Source organism: Dama dama, chromosome 5 (genome assembly GCF_033118175.1).
Source record: "Dama dama isolate Ldn47 chromosome 5, ASM3311817v1, whole genome shotgun sequence".
Classification (NCBI taxonomy): Eukaryota; Metazoa; Chordata; class Mammalia; order Artiodactyla; family Cervidae; genus Dama; species Dama dama.
In genome coordinates this window covers 108,703,692-108,723,562 of record NC_083685.1, presented here as the reverse complement: position 1 = coordinate 108,723,562, position 19,871 = coordinate 108,703,692, and the positions used below count along the sequence as shown (strand labels likewise).

Here is a 19,871-nt window from a genome sequence, read left to right as displayed (position 1 = left end):
CCCCGCTAGGCTTCCCTCCACCACACTTCAAACTGGAGCTTGACCCACCTTGTTTTTCTCCGAGTGGTCGGCAATGGTCTTCAGATGACTCACAAGGAATTTGAGTGTTTCATAGTAGTGTCCTGGGAGATCCCGGATCTGAGTGGGAGAAAGAAGGGTGTGATGGCTTCTGCCTCCCCACCACACCCCAAAGGGGCTCTGCTGGCATGTCTCAGGGGTTCTGGAACCCACTCTCTAACTGCCCCCCGTGGACAGATGGAGAAATAGAGGCCCTGAGTGGAGAAGGGGCTTGCCAAGGTCACAGGGGCAGCTGGCGGCCCTGGGCTTGGGCTCCTGGGGCTTGCCTGTCCAGCCTGCCCTTGGCCCAGCAGCAGCCCCTGTCCTTACCAGCTTCCGCAGCGTCTTCAAGCGCTCCCTCGAGTCTTCAATGCGATTGGCCTCGATGAAGTCGTTGTATTTGTCTAGAACAGTGAGGATTCTTTAGAGAGGGGGGCTTCCAGGCTGAGGAGGCCTTGCGGGGAGGTCATGTTTGTGCTGAGGTTGTTTCAGTTGGTGGGAGGGGGGCTCCAGGGCCCCGTGTTTGGTCATGTGACCAAACCCACCGGAGCTGCCCTCAGGCGTGCACCTGACCCGGAGAAGCCCAGGTGTGCTCATTTGGGCAGAAATAAGACCTCAGCTGCCTGTTGACCCTGGAGAAGGGGTCCCTGCCCCAGGCTCCAGGACAAGGACACCACGAAGTTAGAAGAGAGGGTATCTAGAAAGAGGGAGGGCCCTTTCAGCCTCCAAACACCCCTCCCCATCTGTATCAGGGTTCCCCTAACTCCCCTCAGAAGAAGCCCACGGGGAACTTTAAAAAAGGGAAAGTGGTAAGTTTATCCTGAAATACACCTGGATGAGAGAATGTGCAAAGACAGCCAAGAATATTCTCCAAGGGAAGAATGATGAGGGAGGATTTGCGCTGTGAGATACTGAAATGTACTAAAAAGATAGTACAGCTCAGGCAACGTGACACTGACCGGGAAAGGGGATGAAGGGTCAGGAGTGAAAGGAGGGAGACGGGCCCTGTGGATCTACATGAAAAAGAGTTAGTCGCTAAGTCGTGTCCGACTCTTTGTGACCCTCTGGACTGTAGTCAGCCAGGCTCCTCTGTCCATGGGATTCTCCTGGCAAGAACACTGGAGTGGGTTGCCATTCCCTTCTCCAGGGGATCTTCCCGATAGCACTTCAAGTCAGCGGGGAAGGATGGTGGTATCGATAATGTCCCGGGGACTATTAGCTATCTTGTTGGGAAAATAAATCCATTTCTAGCTCATGTAATACACAAACATATGTAATTGCATTACAGAGTCAAAAATAATACTTATTCAAGTATTGGGAAAAATAAGAAAATGTTTTTATAATCATAAGGTATTCCTAAACACTCATGTTTATGTATGTATCTCAGTACAGAATCCATTAAAGGTTAATCTCCTAGTAATGACAGAAATGAAAATGAAAACAATACTGAGATGCCATTTCCCCTCTCTGATCAGCAAAACTTTAAAATATTAATAACATCATCCAGTGTGATGGGGATGTGGGAAAACAAAATATCTTACACCGCTAGTGGGAGTGTGAACTTGGGTCAGCTCCCCAGCATGCAACTTGACTTTAGCTTTCAAAAATGTTTTCCAGGACTCTGACCCAGCCAGTCCACGTCTAGGAATCTACCTCTGGGACTCTGGTCCAGGCATGCAGGGACACAGTCAAGGAAAGTCATTGTTAACATGTATTGAAATAGCAAAAATGTGAAGACAATCTAAATATCCATCAGTAGGAGAGTGATTGAGCTTCCCACATGGCTCAGTGGTAAAGAATCTGCCTACCAAGCAGGAGACATGGGTTCGATCCCTGGGTTGGGAAGATCCCCTGGAGAAGGAAATAGCAACCCACTGCAGTATTCTTGGCTTGGAAATCCCATGGACAGAGGAGCTTGGTGGGCTACAGTCCGTGGGGTACCAAACAGTGAGACACGACTCAGCAACTAAACAACAAGGGGAGTGATTAGACAACATTTTGTCTATTCAGGCTGGGAAACACTATGTGGTTGATTTAAATGGAAAACAAGGTCGAGCTCTTTGTACTGACACGAACGAATCTCAAAATTAATGAGCCTCCTTCTGTTGAGAATCACTCAAGCAGTGGAGCCACTCGCTCACAGGACTCCTGACAACTGGCTGTGTCTGTCTTGTCCCAGCTCATGTCGGTGACAGCAGATTGGGATCCTGAAGCCAGCCATGGCGGGAGTATCTATACTCTAGAAACTGGAAAGTGCTATCATCACAGCTTTATTCCTTTCAGAGCCAGATGAAACAGCTACCAGCATGCCACTCAACTCACCCAACTGCAAGCCCTATGTAGGCACATGTGTCTTTGTCACGCATGAGAGAGGGAAAAGGAAAGTGAAAGTTGCTCAGTCATGCCCAACTCTTTGCGACCCAGGCCAGAATACTGGAGTGGGTAGCCTTTCCCTTCTCCAGGAGATCTCCCAACCCAGGGATCGAACCCAGGTCTCCCACACTGCATGAGGATTCTTTATCAGCTGAGTCACAAGAGAAGCCCCGTGTAAGAGGGTCTGGAAGCAAACACAGCACACTGTTAATAAGGAGCTCAGCAAATGGCCAAGAGCTGGGCTCTGGGGACAGATGCTTGGGGTTGAATTCTGGCTCTAACACTTAAAACCTCTGTGACCTTAGGCAAGTCACTTAACCTCTCTGTGCAGCAGCTCCCTCATCTATGGGGTGGAAATAATAGTACCTACTCATGGATTTGTAGGGAGTAGTGCCTGGCACACAGTAAATGCCCAGAAAGTGTTAGGATACCCTCTGTGGACAGGAAATGGGAAGATGACAGAGACCTCTGTGTTCACTTTATTTATATCAGTACTGAAGTTTTTTACAAGCATGTGTTTCTTTTGTATTTTATCACCCAAAGTAAAACCACACAGTCAATTTAAAAAGCAGTCAGGATGCAGCATAGACAGGTATTCCCTCCCCCTTCCATCCCCCACGTCCGCCCCCAACTCACCATCAGTGAAAAGAGGCTCAGGTAGCTTTCGGAAGAAGGACTTGAGCAGGCTGCTGATCACGTTGAGGTCTTGCCAGCGCTGAGGAGGGGACAAAGACATGAAGCTGCAGTCAGGCCCTGCCCCGGTGCCCACGCCTCCATGCTGGTCCAACCCTAGAGCCCAGTCCAGCCTGGTTCTGGCCTTCTCTGGGATCTACTGATACCATACCCAGCTCTTCCCAGACCAGGGGTCACTGGGCTAAGAATACCCATTACAGCAGAACAGAGTCCCCAGCTAGGTCCAAGCCCCTTGAGCCCCTAGCCCCAGCGCCCCCTGCTCCAGCCAGCCCAGTGGGCTTGGACATTTGTCCCTCCACAGAAAGGAGAACACACCTTCCCTGGTGCAGACACTGTGGGGGACAGAAGTGAGCAAAACTCACCCCCACATGAGCCTGCCCATTGGACCTGCTGGTGCCAACTCCTGCTGGTCTAAATCATGAATTCTCAAGCAGGGACGTTGGAACTGTTTGGTTTTCACAACTGGGGCACGCCACTGGCATCGAGTGGACAGAAGCCTGGGATGCTGCTAAACTTCCTCCAGTGCACAAGACAACCTCCCACAAAAAAAGAGTTATTCTGCCCAAAGCGTCAAGGTTGAGAAACTGGGCTAAACAAATGGTTGTTGAACACAAGAATGAACAGCCGGGTCAGTGTCCCTTCTGTGCACCAGGGGGCGCCATCACCCAATGCAAAGTCCTCCCTGGATAGGAACTGCTCAGAATAACGCATGTTCAGAAAGCAACAGAATCCTCCGGCAAAGACACACAACTCAGCAATATAGTACTCATTACAATGGGTCCATAGCTCAACGCTTTTTTTTTCTTAACTGATAGTTAATTGAATTTTCATCGACAAGCCCAAGTGCAACGGGTTGCTACATGACACATCCTCTTGCCCATCCTACACCCCAGGTCTGCCAGGGACAGATACCACCAGTCCGCAGCTCAAACTTTTGGCTCCTTTCCTACCCCTCCTTCTTCCCTCTCATGCAGCCGAGTCCTAGAGCTGCTCCTAGCCTCCTTATCCCCCTGGGACCACGGAGTCCTTCTGACCACACCCCCGCCCCCAAATGGGTAATTTCTTCCCTAGACATCCTGCTCTGGACTTCCTTAGTTTGCATCCACTGAAGTGAAGTGAAGGGTGCTAAGTTGTGTCCAACACTTTGCAACCCCATGGATATACAGCCCATGGAATTCTCCAGGTCAGAATACTGGAGTGGGTAGCCCTTCTCTTCTCCAGGGGATCTTCCCAACCCAGGGATCGAACCGGGATCTCCCACATTGCAGGTGGATTCTTTACCAGCTAAGCCACCAGGGAAGCCCGCATACCCATTAGGCATACGCTAAAGCCCAACTTCTCCAACCCGACTCTCATCGATGCCTCCCCAACTGAAGAAACATCCAGGGCTCCCCACTGTCCATTAGCTCAAGGTCAAAGGCTTTAGTGAAACCACCAAAAGCCCTCTGTCCTCAGCCCTGGGCCTCACCCTCTCCGCTGCCAAGTCCAAGAGGTGGGTCCACTCTCTGTCCTGACACTCAGATCCCTCTCTGGGATACACAATCTGGTCCCTGATGAGAACCAGCCTTTTCTCTTGTCCACTATTTCACATGTGCTCATCTTGTCTGCCGAGTTCCTTCCCAGGGGCAGGAAGACTGTCTTATGTCTTCGCATACAGCTTCAGAGTACGTGACTCATAGGACTTTACTGCCCAAATTCATGGTTTTCTGAAACATCTTTTCCAGCAGAGTCTCTTTTGTCCAGTAAAATGATCCAAGAAAACCAAATATGAAAAAAATTGACATTATGAAAAGCAGACAGAAGGACTTCCCTGGTAGTCCAGTGGTAAAGGTCTGCCTGCCCATGCAGGGGAGAGTAGGTTTGATCCCTGATCCAGAAGGATTCCACATGACGCGGGGCAATTAAGCCTGTGTGCCGTGGCTGCTGAGCCCACCTGCTGCATCTACTAAAGCCAATGCTGCTACAGCCTGAGCTCCCGAGAGCCCCTGCTCCAAACAAGAGAAGCCACTGCAATGAGAAGCCGGCGCATCACAACGAAGAGTAGCCCCTGTTGGCGGCAACTAGAGAAAGCTCACCCAAAGCAACGAAGACCCAGCACAGCCAAAAATAAAATAAATAAATAAAAAGCAGACAGAGCAAAGCAGGTTACTCTAGTTCAGGCAGGGATGCGGGTCCTGGCCTGCCCTCAGCCTCCCACAGCACCTCTGGGGAACCTTAGGATTCTGGGAAACACTGGCCCTACTGCAAACTCTTTTTTTAAATGAAAATGTTTATTTGGATATTTCCCCCAGTTTTATTGTGATATAATTGACATTTAACCTGCTGCAAACTCTTTTTTTTTTTTTTTTTTTTTGCTTAAACAACAGAACTTTCTTTTCTCACAACTCTGGAGGCTGGGAAATCTAAGATCCAGGTGCAGGCCCATTCAGTTTTTGGTGAGGGCTCTCTTCCTGGTTTTCAGGCAGTCAACTTCTTGCTGTGTCCTCACGAGGTGGAGAGGGTGAAGACAGGAGCTCTTCGGTGTCTCCTTCCACAAGGACACTCACCCTGTCATACCGCAGCCCTGATTTCATTTCACCATAATTACCTCCCAATAGGCCCTGTCCCCAAATACAGTCACGTTGGCAGTTCGGGCTTTGATGGATGAATTTTGGGAGGACATGATTCAGCTGACAGCACAAGAGAAAGGGGAGATGATAGAGTAGAAATCTGGAGGAAATACCAAAACAGGATTGTGAACACTGGTTAGAGACATGAACGTTTCTCTCTATATCTGAAGAGGACAAGTTGTAATGAAAGCACAGAAACATTTTTAGACCGGACAGACATTTTGGGAGTTTGCATTAGATGGCCTTGACCTCTGGAAGGCTGCACTCTTCCTCCCCAGTCTGCTGTTACCCATCTTTCAGAGTTATTTGACATTTACTTTATATACTCTGCCCAGGATTTTTAGATGTAATCACTAGGAAAAATTGGTCAGAGTGTGCTTTCTCTATCTTAACTGGAAGCAGAGTCCTTCTATGTAATTTTTTACCTGCTTAAACACGTCTTTTCGTGAAAATTGAGATCTAATTGATGTTCAGTATTATATAAGTTTCAGGTGTATAGCATGTGTGAGCCAAGTCACTTCAGTCATGCCCAACTCTTCGTGACCCCATGAACTGTAGCCCACCTGGCTCTCCTGTCCATGGGATTCTCCAGGCAAGAATACTGGAGTGGGTTGCCATGCCCTCCTCCAGGGGATCTTCCCGACCCAGGGATCAAACTTGTGTCTCATGTCTCCTGCATTGGCAGGTGGGTTCTTTACCACTAGTGCCACCTGGGAAGCCCCCAGGTGTATAGCAAAGTGATTCACAATTTTTAAAGGTTATCAGTTCAGTTCAGTTGCTCAGTCGTATCTGACTCTTTGTGACCCCATGAACCACAGCACACCAGGCCTCCCTGTCCATCACCAACTCCCAGAGTTTACCCAAACTCATGTCCATTGAGTCGGTGATGCCATCCAACCATCTCATCCTCTGTCGTCCCCTTCTCCTCCTGCCCTCAATCTTTCCCAGCATCAGGGTCTTTTCAAATGAGTCAGCTCTTCGCATGAGGTGGCCAAAGTACTGGAGTTTCAGCTTCAGCATCAGTCCTTCCAATGAACACTCAGGACTGATCTCCTTTAGGATGGACTGGTTAGATCTCCTTGCAGTCCAAGGGACTCTCAAGAATATTCTCCAACACCACAGTTCAAAAACATCAATTCTTCAACACTCAGCTTTCTTTATAGTCCAACTCTCACATCCATACATGACTACTGGAAAAACCATAGCCTTGACTAGATGGACCTTTGTTGACAAAGTAATGTCTCTGCTTTTTAATATACTGTCTAGGTTAGTCATAACTTTCCTTCCAAGGAGTAGGCATCTTTTAATTTCATGGCTGCAATCACCATTTGCAGTGATTTTGGAGTCCAAAAAATACAGTCAGCCACTGTTTCCACTGTTTCCCCATCTATTTGCCATGAAGTGATGGGACCGGATGCCATGATCTTAGTTTTCTCAATGTTGAGTTTTAAGCCAACGTTTTCACTCTCATCTTTCACTTTCATCAAGAGGCTCTTTAGTTCTTCATTTTCTGCCATAAGGGTGGTGTCACCTGCATATCAGGTTATTGATATTTCTCCTGGCAATCTTGATTCCAGCTTGTGCCTCCTCCAGCCCAGCATTTCTCAAGACGTACTCTGCATATAAGTTAAATAAGCAGGGTGACAATATACAGCCTTGATGTACTCCTTTTCCTATTTGGAACCAGTCTGTTGTTCCATGTCCAGTTCTAATTGTTGCTTCCTGACCTGCATACAGATTTCTCAAGAGGCAGGTCAGGTGGTCTCAGAGAATTTTCTACAGTTTATTGTGATCCACACAGTCAAAGGCTTTGGCATAGTCAATAAAGCAGAAATAGATGTTTTTCTGGAACTCTCTTGCTTTTTCGAAGATCCTGCAATTTGATCTCTTGTTCCTCTGCCTTTTCTAAAACCAGCTTGAATATCTGGAAGTTCACGGTTCACGTATTGCTGAAGCCTGGCTTGAAGAATTTTGAGCATTACTTTACCAGTGTGTGAGATGAGTGTAATTGTGCAGTAGTTTGAGCATTCTTTGGCATTGCCTTTTTTGGGATTGGTTATATTCCATTGTTATTATAACCTGCTTCAAACTCTTAAGTGTGGTTGTCAGATCGCTTCACAAGCTAGTCATGTCTCATCTGATCAGCCACTCACATTGCTGGCCACTCCAGCAAACACCATACACTCCCTTTCTTTTAACCAGGGGTCTGCAAACCATGGCCCATAGGTCAAATCCAGCCAATGACCTGTTTTTGTGTGGCCCTTGAGGTAAGAATGGGTTTTGCATTTTTAAATGTTGTGAAGAAGGGCTTCCCTGGTGGCTCAGTGGTAAAGAATCCACCTGCCAATGCAGGAGACATGGGTTCAACCCCTGATTCGGGATGATCCCACATGCTGTGGTGCAAATAAACCTGTGTGCCACAACTATTGAGCCTATGCTCTAGAGCCCAGGAGCTGCAACTACTGAGCCCATGAGTCCTAGAGCCCGTGAGATGCAACAAGAGAAGTCACGGCACTACGAAGCCCACACACCACAACTAGAAAGTAGCCCCCACTTGCTGCAACTAGAGAAGAGCCTGGGCAGCAACGAAGACTCAACAAAGCCAAAAATAAGTAAATAAACAAATAAACATTGTGAAGATGAAGAAGGAAGGGAACAAGGAGGAGGAGGGTGCACAACAGACCACATAACCAAAGCCTGGAATACTTGCCACCTGGACCTTTACAGAGAAGGCACGGTGACTGCCAGCAAGCCTTCAGAGCCACGCTTCCCCCAGGCCATTTCCCTGCCTGGACCTCCCCTTCCTGGCTTTCCCTGGCTTTCATGAACTCTACTCAACCTCCAGGCCCAAAAACCTGTCACCCGCCAGCCTCTGCCTCGGGGCTCCCAGGCCCTGACCGCATCCACCTGTTGGGCCGCAGCCGGGTGAGGCCCATCCCTGCGGCTGGTCTGCAAAGGCAAGTCCCATCGTGCCCATCTTGGTGCCCTGGCCCAGTGCCGGGCATATCACAGGGTACAATGAACACACCACACTGGCCCCCTTCCATGGACCAACGCCCAACGCCCAAGTCAGACTCACCTCATCCTGCAGGTTGATGTCCCCGGGGCCACGGTTGAGCTGTTCCTGCAGGCTGGACACCACTGCATTGTTGCCTGGGACTCGGTAAATGCCCGTGGACTCCAGCCCCCGTGCCTCCACGATTCGACAGCATGCGGCCACGATCAAGGGGACACGCTGGAGACACAAGCAGGGCAGGGGTGTTAGGGAGGGTAGGAACAGCATTCTCCAGGAAAGGATACTTGCAAATGATACGACTGATCAATGAGGGATATGAGCCAACATACATAAACAGCTCATACAACTCAACATCAAAAATACAAACAAGAGAATTCCCTAGCAGTACAGTAGTTAGGACTCCGTGTATACTGCTGGGGACCCAGGTTTGATCCCTGGTTGGGGAACTAAGATCCTGCAAGCCACAGGTCAAGGTCAAAACCAATACAAATGACCCAATTAAAAAATGGGCAGAAGAATTGAACAGACATTTTTCTAAAGAGGACACGCAAATGGCCAACAGGCACATGAAAAGATGCTCAGCACCGCCAGTCATCAGGGAAACGCAAGTCAAAACCACAGTGAGATATCACCTCAGACCTGTCAGAATGGTTGTCATCAAAAAGACCACAAATAACAAAAGTTGGTGAGGATGAGGAGAAAAGGGAACCCTTGTATTCTCTTGGTGGGAGTGTAAATTGATGCAGCCATTGTGGTAAACAGCATGGAGATGTTTCAAAAAACTAAAAATAGAGTTACTATATGACCCAGCGCTGAAGAATTGATGCTTTTGAACTGTGGTGTTGGAGAAGACTCTTGAGAGTCCCTTGGACTGCAAGGGGATCCAACCAGTCCATCCTAAAGGAAATCAGTCCTGAATATTCATTGGAAGGGCTGATGCTGAAGCTGAAACTCGAATACTTTGGCCACATGATGCAAAGAACTGACTCATTTGAAAAGACCCTGATGCTGGTAAAGATTGAAGGCGGGAGGAGAAGGGCATGACAGAGGATGAGATGGTTGGATGGCATCACCAACTCAATGGGCATGAGTTTGAGTAAACTCTGGGAGTTGGTGATGGACAGGGAGGCCTGGCATACTGAAGTCCATGGGGTTGCAAAGAGTCGGACACGACTGAGCGACTGAGCTGAACTGAACTGACTGATGACCCAGCAATTCCGCTCCTGGATATATATCCAGAAAAAACAAAACAAAACACTAATTTGAAAAGACACATGCACCCCAATGTTCATAGCAGCATTATTTAAAACTGTCAAGATATGGAAGCCACCTAAATGTCCATCAATAGATGAATGGATAAAGAAGATGTGGTACATGTATACAACGTAATACTACACAGTCATAAAAAAGAACAAAATTTTGCCATTTGCAGAAACACGGATGGACTTGGGAAGCATTATGTTCTGTGAAATAAGTCAGACAGAGAAAGGCAAATACTGTATATCACTTATATGTGGAATCTAAAAAATAAAATAGTGAATATAACAACAACAACAAAAAGCAGACTCAGAGATGTAGAGAAAAAGGTAGTGGTTATCAGTAGGGAGAGGGAAGAGGGCAGGGGCAAGGCAGCAGTAGGGGATTCGAGGTACAAATTACTGGGTATAAAATAAGCTACAAGGATATATTGTACAAAACAGGGAGTATAGCCAGTACTCCATAATAATGATAAATGGAGTGTAACCTTCAAAAATTGTGAATCACTACATTGTACACCTATAACTTGCATAATATTGTATAACAACTATACTTCAATGAAATACAATTTAAAAAAGAACAGTATTCTCCACCAGTGGGCCAGAGGTGGGGAGGACAAGATGGGAGCAGAGAAAGGCCAGAATCCCATGGAGGGTAGTTACTAAAGGCTCTCACTGCCTCCCCAGTCTGGAAGCCAGAAATCACACAGGAGCCTTGCCATGGTCTGGCAAGGAGCACCAGCTGGGAATCAGGGACTCTGACTCAGCTCTCTGCTCCCTCCCTGGGCGGCTTCCCCAGCTGTGCCATAAGCTGAGGTGGAGAGCTGGTTCCAAGGCCCCGGCAGCTCTGATCCTCTGCACCTCAGTTGCCCCCCTCCCCTGCTGGCCTTGGAGTTCGGCAGGAACCCACCTGGTTCTCCGTGGCTGGCTGGCACTCCTCCAGCCGGACCCCAAATGCCCTGGGGGCTGCCTTCTTGTTCTTCTTGATGATGTTGATGCCCCAGGGGGTTTTGGAGGTGGAGACACTGTCATCTGGGGTTGGAGGAGGCAGAGAGAGCAAGGGTGAGCTAGGGGCCCAGGGAGGGGCAGCAACCACACTTGGTCACAGACACTGGTACAACACATTCACACACTAGACGTAAGGGGACTCCTTCAGAAAGGCAACCAGGATGCTGAGGGCTGATGGGAAATTATACTATCCCAACAGAGAAGGCCAAAGTCATGAGGGTGTTTACCCTGGGGAAGAGAGGCCTCAGAGTAATAAGGGGACTTTTGTATGGGCTCAGGGACTGACAACAAGGTGGGCGCCATAGATTCTGGTACAACCAAAGAAAGAACTTTCTTATGGTCAAAAGTGTATGAAGATGGAAAAGGCTGCCTCCTGCTCCTGAAAGGACACAAGCAGAGACTGGAGGACCACCCAGCTGGGATGTCCTGGAGGGAAATCAGGTTCCAGGCCTTTCCACCCCTGAGACCCTCAGAGCCCCCAGACCCTCACAGGCATACAAACATGGGCAGATACATGAGGATAACCACGGCACACACCCACATGCATACCACCCCCTTAGCAGCCACCTTCCTACCCTTGCTCCCTGCAGGCTGGTCCTGAGTTCTGAAGCCACGTGCCGTACTCTGTTTGAGGAACTCAGACTTGAGTCCCCCCAGGCCACGAGAGCCTTTGGGGGAAGAATCAGCTTTGGGCCCAGAGCTATGGCTGTGTAGGAAGAGGGGAGAGGTCTTCACTGGGGTGGCCCAGCATGCCACCTGCCCTGGCCTCCCATCTCTTCAGACCTCTCCTCCATCCCTAAGCCCATTCCCCCCATGCCCTTCTGGGGACTGGAGACCCCAATGCCCCTCTGCCCTCCCTGCCCCCAAGTGAGGGCGATTTAGGGGCTGCCCTCAGGTCTGGAGGTGGGCCAGGAGGGTGACCTCTGCCCTGGGGGTCCCCCACCCTGTGGCCAGGACAAGGACTGGGCCTTACCTCACTTTGCGATAATCATTAAGCTTCTTGCTGATCAGAGCTTGGTTGGCACAGCCGGGGTCCTGGAGGAGGGGAAGAGAAAGCAGACCCCATCAGTGCCCATGGCCAACCCACCAGGACTTCTCCCTGGCCCCTGCCTCAGCTTCGCCTCCCCTGTCCTCCATCTGCCAGCTGGAGGGGACAGACCCCGGAGCAAGAAAGGCCAGGGCCGGACTCCCGAGCACCCCCTCACCAGCCGTGTGACTTTGGGTAATCCACTTAACCTCTCTGAGCCTCAGTCTCCTCCTTGGAGAGATAATATGGCAACCTCAAGGCTGGTGTACAGAATTATGCATGCGGCATTCATCACAGTTCTGGCAAGGCACAGCCCAGCTGCCACAAGAGGGGGAGCTGTTGCCATAATGCAGGTGACTTGGGACCCTCAGCTCATGCCCTGTTGGGGACAGCCCAGCCAGTTCCCACAGAGAAGGGCCCCAAATTTCAGGTGCTTTTCTCCCTGCAGCGAGGACAGACAATATCCTGGGGCAGCAGAGCCTGGATCAGTGAGATGGTGTGTCCTCAGTGGACACTAGGACCCCCTCTTGTGGTCAGAGCAGATGAACGTCTGGACCAGGGCCCATACCCACCATCCTCTTGGCAGAGACCAGCCCCCAGCCCAGGACCCCCACATAACTACAGGGGTGCAGAGGCACCTTTGTGCAGCCACCTAGCGGCTGGAGTGAGTGGAGGCAGATACTCCAGCATCGGCCCCTGGCGTGCAGCGGCATCATGGAGGGGGCGCCATTTAAAACTTCTCCTGGATTCCCTGCCAAAGCCCTTGGCTCAGCCCCTGCTGCCTGCTGCCAAAGGCCAATCCCCTTGGCCTCCTCCCAAGGTCAATGTGTTTTTGCCCCTGCAGAAAGGCCAGCCCTGGCAGGGGGGTCCCCCACAGCTCTGGCCCAGGGGGACCTCTTTCTGTAATACATTTCACAGGAGACCCCCTGCCTCCCGAAGCTCCACCAAGAGACTGAGGTTTGGCCTGGACCTGACCTCTCTGCTCCAGAGCCTGCCCAAGGCAGTCATAACAACGATGATAATAATAATAATTACTGTCACTCTGACAGCTATTATTGTTACTGCCAGTTGTGGAACACTAAGGACGCCAGGCCCTCAGTGAGCCTCTGTCCCATGCATCGTCTCTTCACACCAAACCCTGGGCGGGCAGAGTGGCCAGGTATACTCCTGTTGGCCCATTTTATACAAAGGGGGACTGAGGCTCTGAGCGGCGAAGGGAGGAGCCCGGCCGGTGAGAGGGGCCCGGGGCCTGCCCTGCCCTCCCTGGCCCGCCTGGGGCCAGGCCGGGCCCTCACCTCGCCCTCGGCCCTGCTGTTCTCTCGGATCGCTCTGATCCAGCCCAGCATGTCATCCCGGTCCTCAGCCTGAAAGAGATATTCACAGAAGTCAGCGGTGGTCAGCCGGAACACGTGCCTCCTCTTGGTCTCGCTGTAGGAGATGTCCACCAGGCAGGAGCCGATGCAGACGGGCGCCGCCTCGTCCTCACCTGCGACGGCCGCCGCCGCCCCCGCCGCCGCCGGCCCGGGCTCCCGCCGCTCCTTGCTCAGCGAGAGCGAGCGCGCCCGCAGCGCGGCGTACACCCGCTTCCACTGGCGCAGGCCGCCGCCCGCTTTCTGCAGGGAGACACGGGGAGGGGGAGACAGGGGAGGGGGTCGGGGTGAGAGGCTGCGCTTGCCCTCCCCGCCCCCGGAGCCCGAGGGGGCCCTAGGAGCTGCAGTGGACAGCGGTGGGCACTCCACCCCACTGCCCGCCGGGAGCCCCCTGCTCTGCGCCACTCCCGCCGGCACCTGGGGCGGCCTCCTGCCCGCAGTCCCCTGCAGCGGCCTGGACACCCCTACCCATGGTTCTCAGAGCCCCCAGAGGGTCCCCAACCTTCTCTTCAAGCGCTAGCATCCAGGCTCCTGCGGCATCGGCAATGCCCCAAGAGAACCGGCAGGGGGCTCCAGAGGGCAATCAGGCCCCCCCCCACCAAGCAGGCCCCATCGTCCATACAATCCTCCTAAAGCCATTCGGGGTCCACGTTCTGCTCCCCTTTGCCGGCAAAGCTAGTCAGAAGCTGTCAACCACGCTTGCTGTCCCTGCTTCTCTGCCTCTCATTCAAGACTCCACTCCGTCTCCACTTCTGCCCACCAGGCCACCTGGGCCCGGTGTTGCCAAAGCTTGTGGCAGCATCCAGGCCCTTCTCAGCCCTTTGCTTGGCCTCTTGGTGGTGGAGGACCCAGCCCGCAGTCACTCCTTCCCTCCCCAAACTCCCTCTTGGCATCCAGGATCCTATGGTTTCTGGTTTTCCTCCTAATTTCACTGACTCCTTTTCTACCCCTCCACCCCACCCCCCACCAACCAACATCCTCTACACCAGCAGTTCTCAACCAGGAGATGTTTGTCTGGAGACATTTTCAGTTGTCACACCTGGGGAAGTGCTATGGCACCTAGTGGGCAGAGGCAGGCCAAGGATGCTGCTAAACATGCTGATGCCAGGCCAGCCCCACAGCGAAAAGTCATCTGGCCCAAAATGCCAACAATGCTGAGCTGCGAGTCCCTGCCCTAAAGGAGGGGCAGCTCCAGAACCTTGGCCTGGGCCCCCACCCCCTGTACAGCTCCCCCATGACTCCATCCACGCCCGTTTTTAAAATCTTGTCTGTCTGCTGATGCTGATGCCCAGACGTAGCCCTGGCCCAGCATCTCCCCAGAGCCACGCTCCATACCTCCCACTGTCAGCTCAGTATGTCCACCTGCATATGTCCCACAGGTGCTGCAGATGCTGCTTGCTCACTACGGGGCACTTGATTTTCACGGTTCCTCTTCCATCCATCTTTTCCAGCTCAGTAAATCCACCCAGTTGTCTGTCCAGAAACCTGGGAATTGCTCTTGATTCCTCCTTGTTCCTCAACCTTGACTCCAACCCATCAGGAAATCACAACTGTTCTGCTTCCAAAATATCACCTCTCTCCACCTTTCCTGCCACCACATCAACACCTCTTGCCTGGACCACTGCACGAACCTTCCCAGTCTCCACTCGCCCTCCTGCAACCCACTCTGCAAGCAGCAGCTGCAGCCATCATTTGAAAATGTAGCTGAGGTCCTGGCTGCCCCGCTTGGTTCCCTCTCCTGGCTTCCCATCACCGCTGGAATCAAATCTAAGGTCTTTTGTGATCAGGTCCCTGTTTCTCCTAACCCATCCCTCTTTTTTCCTCATGATGCTGAACCACAGGGGCCTTTTCTAGTGAACAAGCCAAGCCTTTCCTTTCTCCGGATCTTTGCACATGCTCTTCCTTCTGTCCAGAGCCCCTGGTCTTTCTTCTTCATGTGGTTGCCTCCTTCTAACCCTTACGGTCTAAGCTCAAGTGCTACCAACATCACCTCCTTAGCGAAACCACCTCTAAGCACTTCTCCCCTAATGGCAGCTCCTTCTTCCTCCCCACTTAAAGGCAATCACATCACCATGTTCATTTTCTCTGAGTGCCCACTGCAGCCTCAGATTACTGGCTATGGGTAGCTTTCTCCATATCGGGAAAGCTCAGAAAAGCTCCTGAGCCAGGGAGCTCATCTGCCCTCTTGCCTCCACACTCCAGAGCCTACAGCCATGCTGGCACAGGGGAAGTGCTCATCGATATTTACTGAATAAATGAATTAGTCATTCTCGGAACGACACCCTGTGGGCTGGGGCTCCATCTCCCCCATTAGGTCGAGGGCACCTTTCCTCTGGCTCACGGCCTACCCACGACTCTCCAGCCAGCATGAGCCTCTGTCCTCAGAACAAACCAGATGAGGAGACTTCATGGCTGGCAGGTGAACACAGCCACGTCTGGCCATGAACCCTGCCCATCATCCCATACCTACTGGACCCAGGCAGGGATGTTCACAGCAGGAAACAGCAAGGCCCTCCAAGAGAAGTTTAGTGTCAGAGTGAGATGGTGACAAGGAGCCCCACTGGGACTAAACCAGCTAGGTGACCTTGGACAAGTCAGGCTCCCTGCCCCTAGCATCAGTATGCCCTATTGGAAAAATAAGAGGTGACCCAGCTGGTCTCCAAGGTCACATCCAGCTCCAGTGATGGGTCTGGCTGCAGGGATATGTCACACCCACCCATCCCATCCTCTGACCAATAGTCAGTGGCCTCCGAAAGAGCTGGGGGCCGGGGGCAGGCTGGACTTGGCTGGAGCAGATAACATCTGGCTGGCAATCCGGATCCTGGACAGACCAAAGGGCCCGGGAGGGGCCAGGTCCTTTCCTTGCCCAGGAGATCCTGCGGCTGGGCTGCCAGAGGCCTCCCAGAGTGGGGGGGCAGCCTACTGGCAGGCAGGAGTCAGCAGCTATCACCTCAAGCCTTGGGCTGGACCATTTGTCCACACCTGCCTACTCCTCCTTGGTCTCCATCCTCCACTTCCTCCCGAGGCCCAGCTGTCTCTTGCTTTCTCCCTCAGTGTTCCTGCTCCTGTGGCTGCAGACACTCGTGTTTTCTCTGATGGACAAGCACCCTCTCCAGGGGGACCTCCCTCCTGATGCCACACCCTCAGAGCCTCTGTCACCAGGACATCTCCACCAGGGGATGCCCCAGGGCCCTCGGATACCATAGGCCCCCAAAGAACCTCTTGGCTTCCTCTCCCCAGACCTGCCCCTCCGGCTGGGGGAAGGGTCCCACCAGTCACTGACCCTCCAGCCCATGCTGGGACCCCAGGAACCAACACTGCCTCCTCCACCCTCCCCCACCTCCCAGCCTGCATCCCACCCAGCTTTCCTTCCCCCTCACATCTCTCTAAATTGTCCCCTCTCCTCCACCCCGCTCCCCTCGCTCACCTGGACAACAGCAATGGCCTTGTCTCCGCCTGTCACAGATGCAACACTTACCTCCTGGGCTCACACCTCCACCCCACTCCCTCACCTGCAAAGGCTTACCCCAAGGGATGGGCCTGCGAGCAGGTGGGCACCCAACTCCACACCTGGCTTCCAACTCTCATCCTGGCTCCCAGCCTCCCAGCACTCCCTGCCACTTCTCCCCTAGACTGCCCAGGAGGGCATCTGCCCTGTCAGATCACACCCTTCCTGCTTCATGGATCCCCAGACACCCTTCACAGCTTTCCAGACACCCCCTCCCATCCCGCTGAGATCAGGGTCACAGGTTACGACACGTTGCTCCCCTGAGCTCCCCCATCACAGCAGTCAAGCACTGTGCTTTCTCTACCCAGCATGAACCCCAGCAGGGCAGGACTGGCCTGGCTCCTTCACCCCTGAATCCGTAGAACCTCAGCAGAGAACTGGAGCCGAGCAGGCTGCCCAGCATCATGAACAGGCTGGACAAGGGCGGAGAGGAGTGCCGGCCCTGCCTCAGCTACACTCTCACTTCACTTTCACACGGGCCCTTGGAGTAAAATAACACTGTCCCCATCTCACAGATCAGAAAAGTGAGACTCGGACATTTAGGGGGTTACCAGCTGCCTTGTGCCCGATAAGTGGCTGGGAAGGAATTCCAAGTGTGTCTGACTTTGAAGCTTAAGTTCCCGCCAGGTACAAGACACCCTAGAAGGCAGGATAGAAAATTCAAATAGCAATAAGCAGAAGAGCAGCTCCCGAGGGCCAGGCACCTGGGTAAACTCTTGCTTAGATCATCTCATTTAATCCTCAGCAAAGATGCGTGATCTGGGGATTAGCATTCGCTCCATTTACAGACGAGGAAATTGGGTCATAGGTCAGCAAGCAGCCTGAGCTTCACCAGCAACTCCTAGCACAGTTAAGAGCCAAGCCCAGGTTCTCACTAACCGTTCTGCTGGGCTCTGCCTGTGCTGCTGGGGGCATAGCAGTGGGGGGTCTCCTCCTCCTGCTTCTGTGGCCCATGGTGCTGCCTGGAGCCAGGGTTCATACTCCATAGATCCAGGGGCCCCGCCTTCGCCCCTTGGAGTCCTGCTTGTTCCCCCACCCAGGCCCAAGCCCCCTTCATCTCTCACCTGAATCTCCATAGCCACCCTTACCTGGCCTTCTTGCCTCCCTTTGACCCTGTCTAATTCACTCCCCTCAGAAGCCCAGTGGAAGGGGCCCCAGGGGCTTTTGGTTGCCACTTGTTGTTGTTCAGTCGCTAAGTCATGTCTGATTCTTTGAGACCCCATGAACTACAGCTCTTAGTATAAAGACTTCCCTGGAGGCTCAGATGGTAAAGAGCCCGCTTGCAATGCAGGAGACCTGGGTTTGATCCCTAGGTAGGGAAGATCCCCTGGAGAAGGGAATGGCAACCCACTCTAGCATTCTTGCTGGGAGAATCCCATGGATAAAGGAGCCTGGCAGGCTACAGTCCATGGGATCTCAAAGAGTCAGACGCAACCGAGCAACTAATACTTCTCAGGATAAAGACTAAAACCTCTGATGGCCTTGAAAAGGCTGAACTCTTAAAAAAAAAAAAAAAGAAAGAAAAGGCTGAACTCTGCTTTCTTCTGGGGCTTCAGCTCTCCTAAAAGAATCACCCTGGCCTTGCTCTGTCATTTTCCATGAGCCCCAGTGGCCATTCTGGGTGTGATCTGCCAACCAAGGATCAACCATAGGGTAGTATGGTCAGAATTCCAAGCACAACTTGATCAGATCCACCCACAGCAAAGACCATCTCTCTGATTAACTTTTTTTCATGAGTTCTTTAGGATCCCTGGGAAGTTCTTCCTGGCATCTAACCTCTACCCCTCATGCGACAGCCTTAGCTGGCTCTCTTTAGCTCCAGAGGCAGTGGGGTGGGTGTAGGAAAAACTGGAGAGTTCTGCTGGAGCCAGCTTCCATCCACCTCCAGCTCATTCCTCCAGCCATCTTACCTTCCCTTTCTTGGTGAGGACCTGCTTATAATACAACCAGCCTTCTCTCCTGATGTCGCTGAAGGTCGCATCCGAGAGGTCAGAGGTTGAGTGTCGCTTGGAAGGAGCGTCAGCCTCTTCAGAAGTGCCCCAGCTATCCAAGGACTGCAGAGAGACAACAGAAAGCGATTTAGGGTGGCTCCCACAGAACCAGCATCTCAGAAACCCCATGGCCACTTGCAGCCCCACGGGCCTGGTGCGTGCTACACTCCTCTGTGCTTTGTGGTCTCAGAGGCCTTGCTTGCCCTCTCTGATCCATCTGTGTTGATGTCATGAGACGTATGTGCTGGAGAAGCCAGAAAGGACGAAAGGCTATGTGACCTGCAGGCCACCTGCCTCAGCACATTTAACTTTATAGACTTGAAGGAATTAAGGAAACAGGGGAAGTGATTGTGTCCGCATGGAGTTACATAAACAGGGGAAGTAGGAACATCAACAAAGACTGAGTTAGTGGGGCAGGTGGTCATGCCCACAAGGAGTTAACAGAGGAAGCGACAGTGTCAGCAGGACTCCAGCAATAGCAGTGACAGGTTAAGGGAGGGTTAAGTAAGCAGAGGAAGTGATAAGGAGGAAGCCAGGTGACAGAATCATCAAGGTGTTAATGAGATCAAGATGCCAGGAATTCCCTGGCGGTTCAGTGGTTAGGACTACTGGCTTTCATTGCTGAGCGTGCAGGTTCAACTAAGATCCTACTAAGCCGCAGGGTGTGGCCAAGAAGAAGAAAACAGAAATCAAGATGCCTTTTCCAGCCCATCAATAATAAAAAAGATTTAAGCCTGGACTTCCTTAGTGGTCCAGTGGTTAAGAATCTGCCTGCCCTGTATAACACAGGGAGCCCAGCCCAGTGCTCTGACAACCTAGAGGGGTGGGATGGGGGTGGTGGGTGGGAGAGAGGCTCAAGAGGGAGGGGATATATGTACATATATATAGTTACAACTGATTTGTGTTGTTATATGGCAGAAACCAACACAATGTTGTAAATTAACTTAAAATTTTTAAAAAAAG

At 52.0% G+C, this 19,871-nt stretch overlaps 1 protein-coding gene across 1 annotated transcript in view; it reads right to left on the bottom strand.

The window, feature by feature from the left end:
• The window catches only part of ARHGAP23 (Rho GTPase activating protein 23), a 73,733-nt gene that overhangs the window by 16,539 nt on the left and 37,323 nt on the right, over positions 1-19,871 (bottom strand). The window contains exons 11-19 of the mRNA XM_061143867.1: positions 18,828-18,971; positions 13,335-13,652; positions 11,986-12,047; positions 11,588-11,718; positions 10,915-11,036; positions 8,812-8,967; positions 3,067-3,145; positions 388-461; positions 49-138 (exon numbers count right to left, since the gene is read on the bottom strand). Coding sequence (XP_060999850.1) covers positions 49-138; positions 388-461; positions 3,067-3,145; positions 8,812-8,967; positions 10,915-11,036; positions 11,588-11,718; positions 11,986-12,047; positions 13,335-13,652; positions 18,828-18,971 — 1,176 coding nt within the window. The remainder of the gene's footprint in view (positions 1-48; positions 139-387; positions 462-3,066; positions 3,146-8,811; positions 8,968-10,914; positions 11,037-11,587; positions 11,719-11,985; positions 12,048-13,334; positions 13,653-18,827; positions 18,972-19,871) is intronic.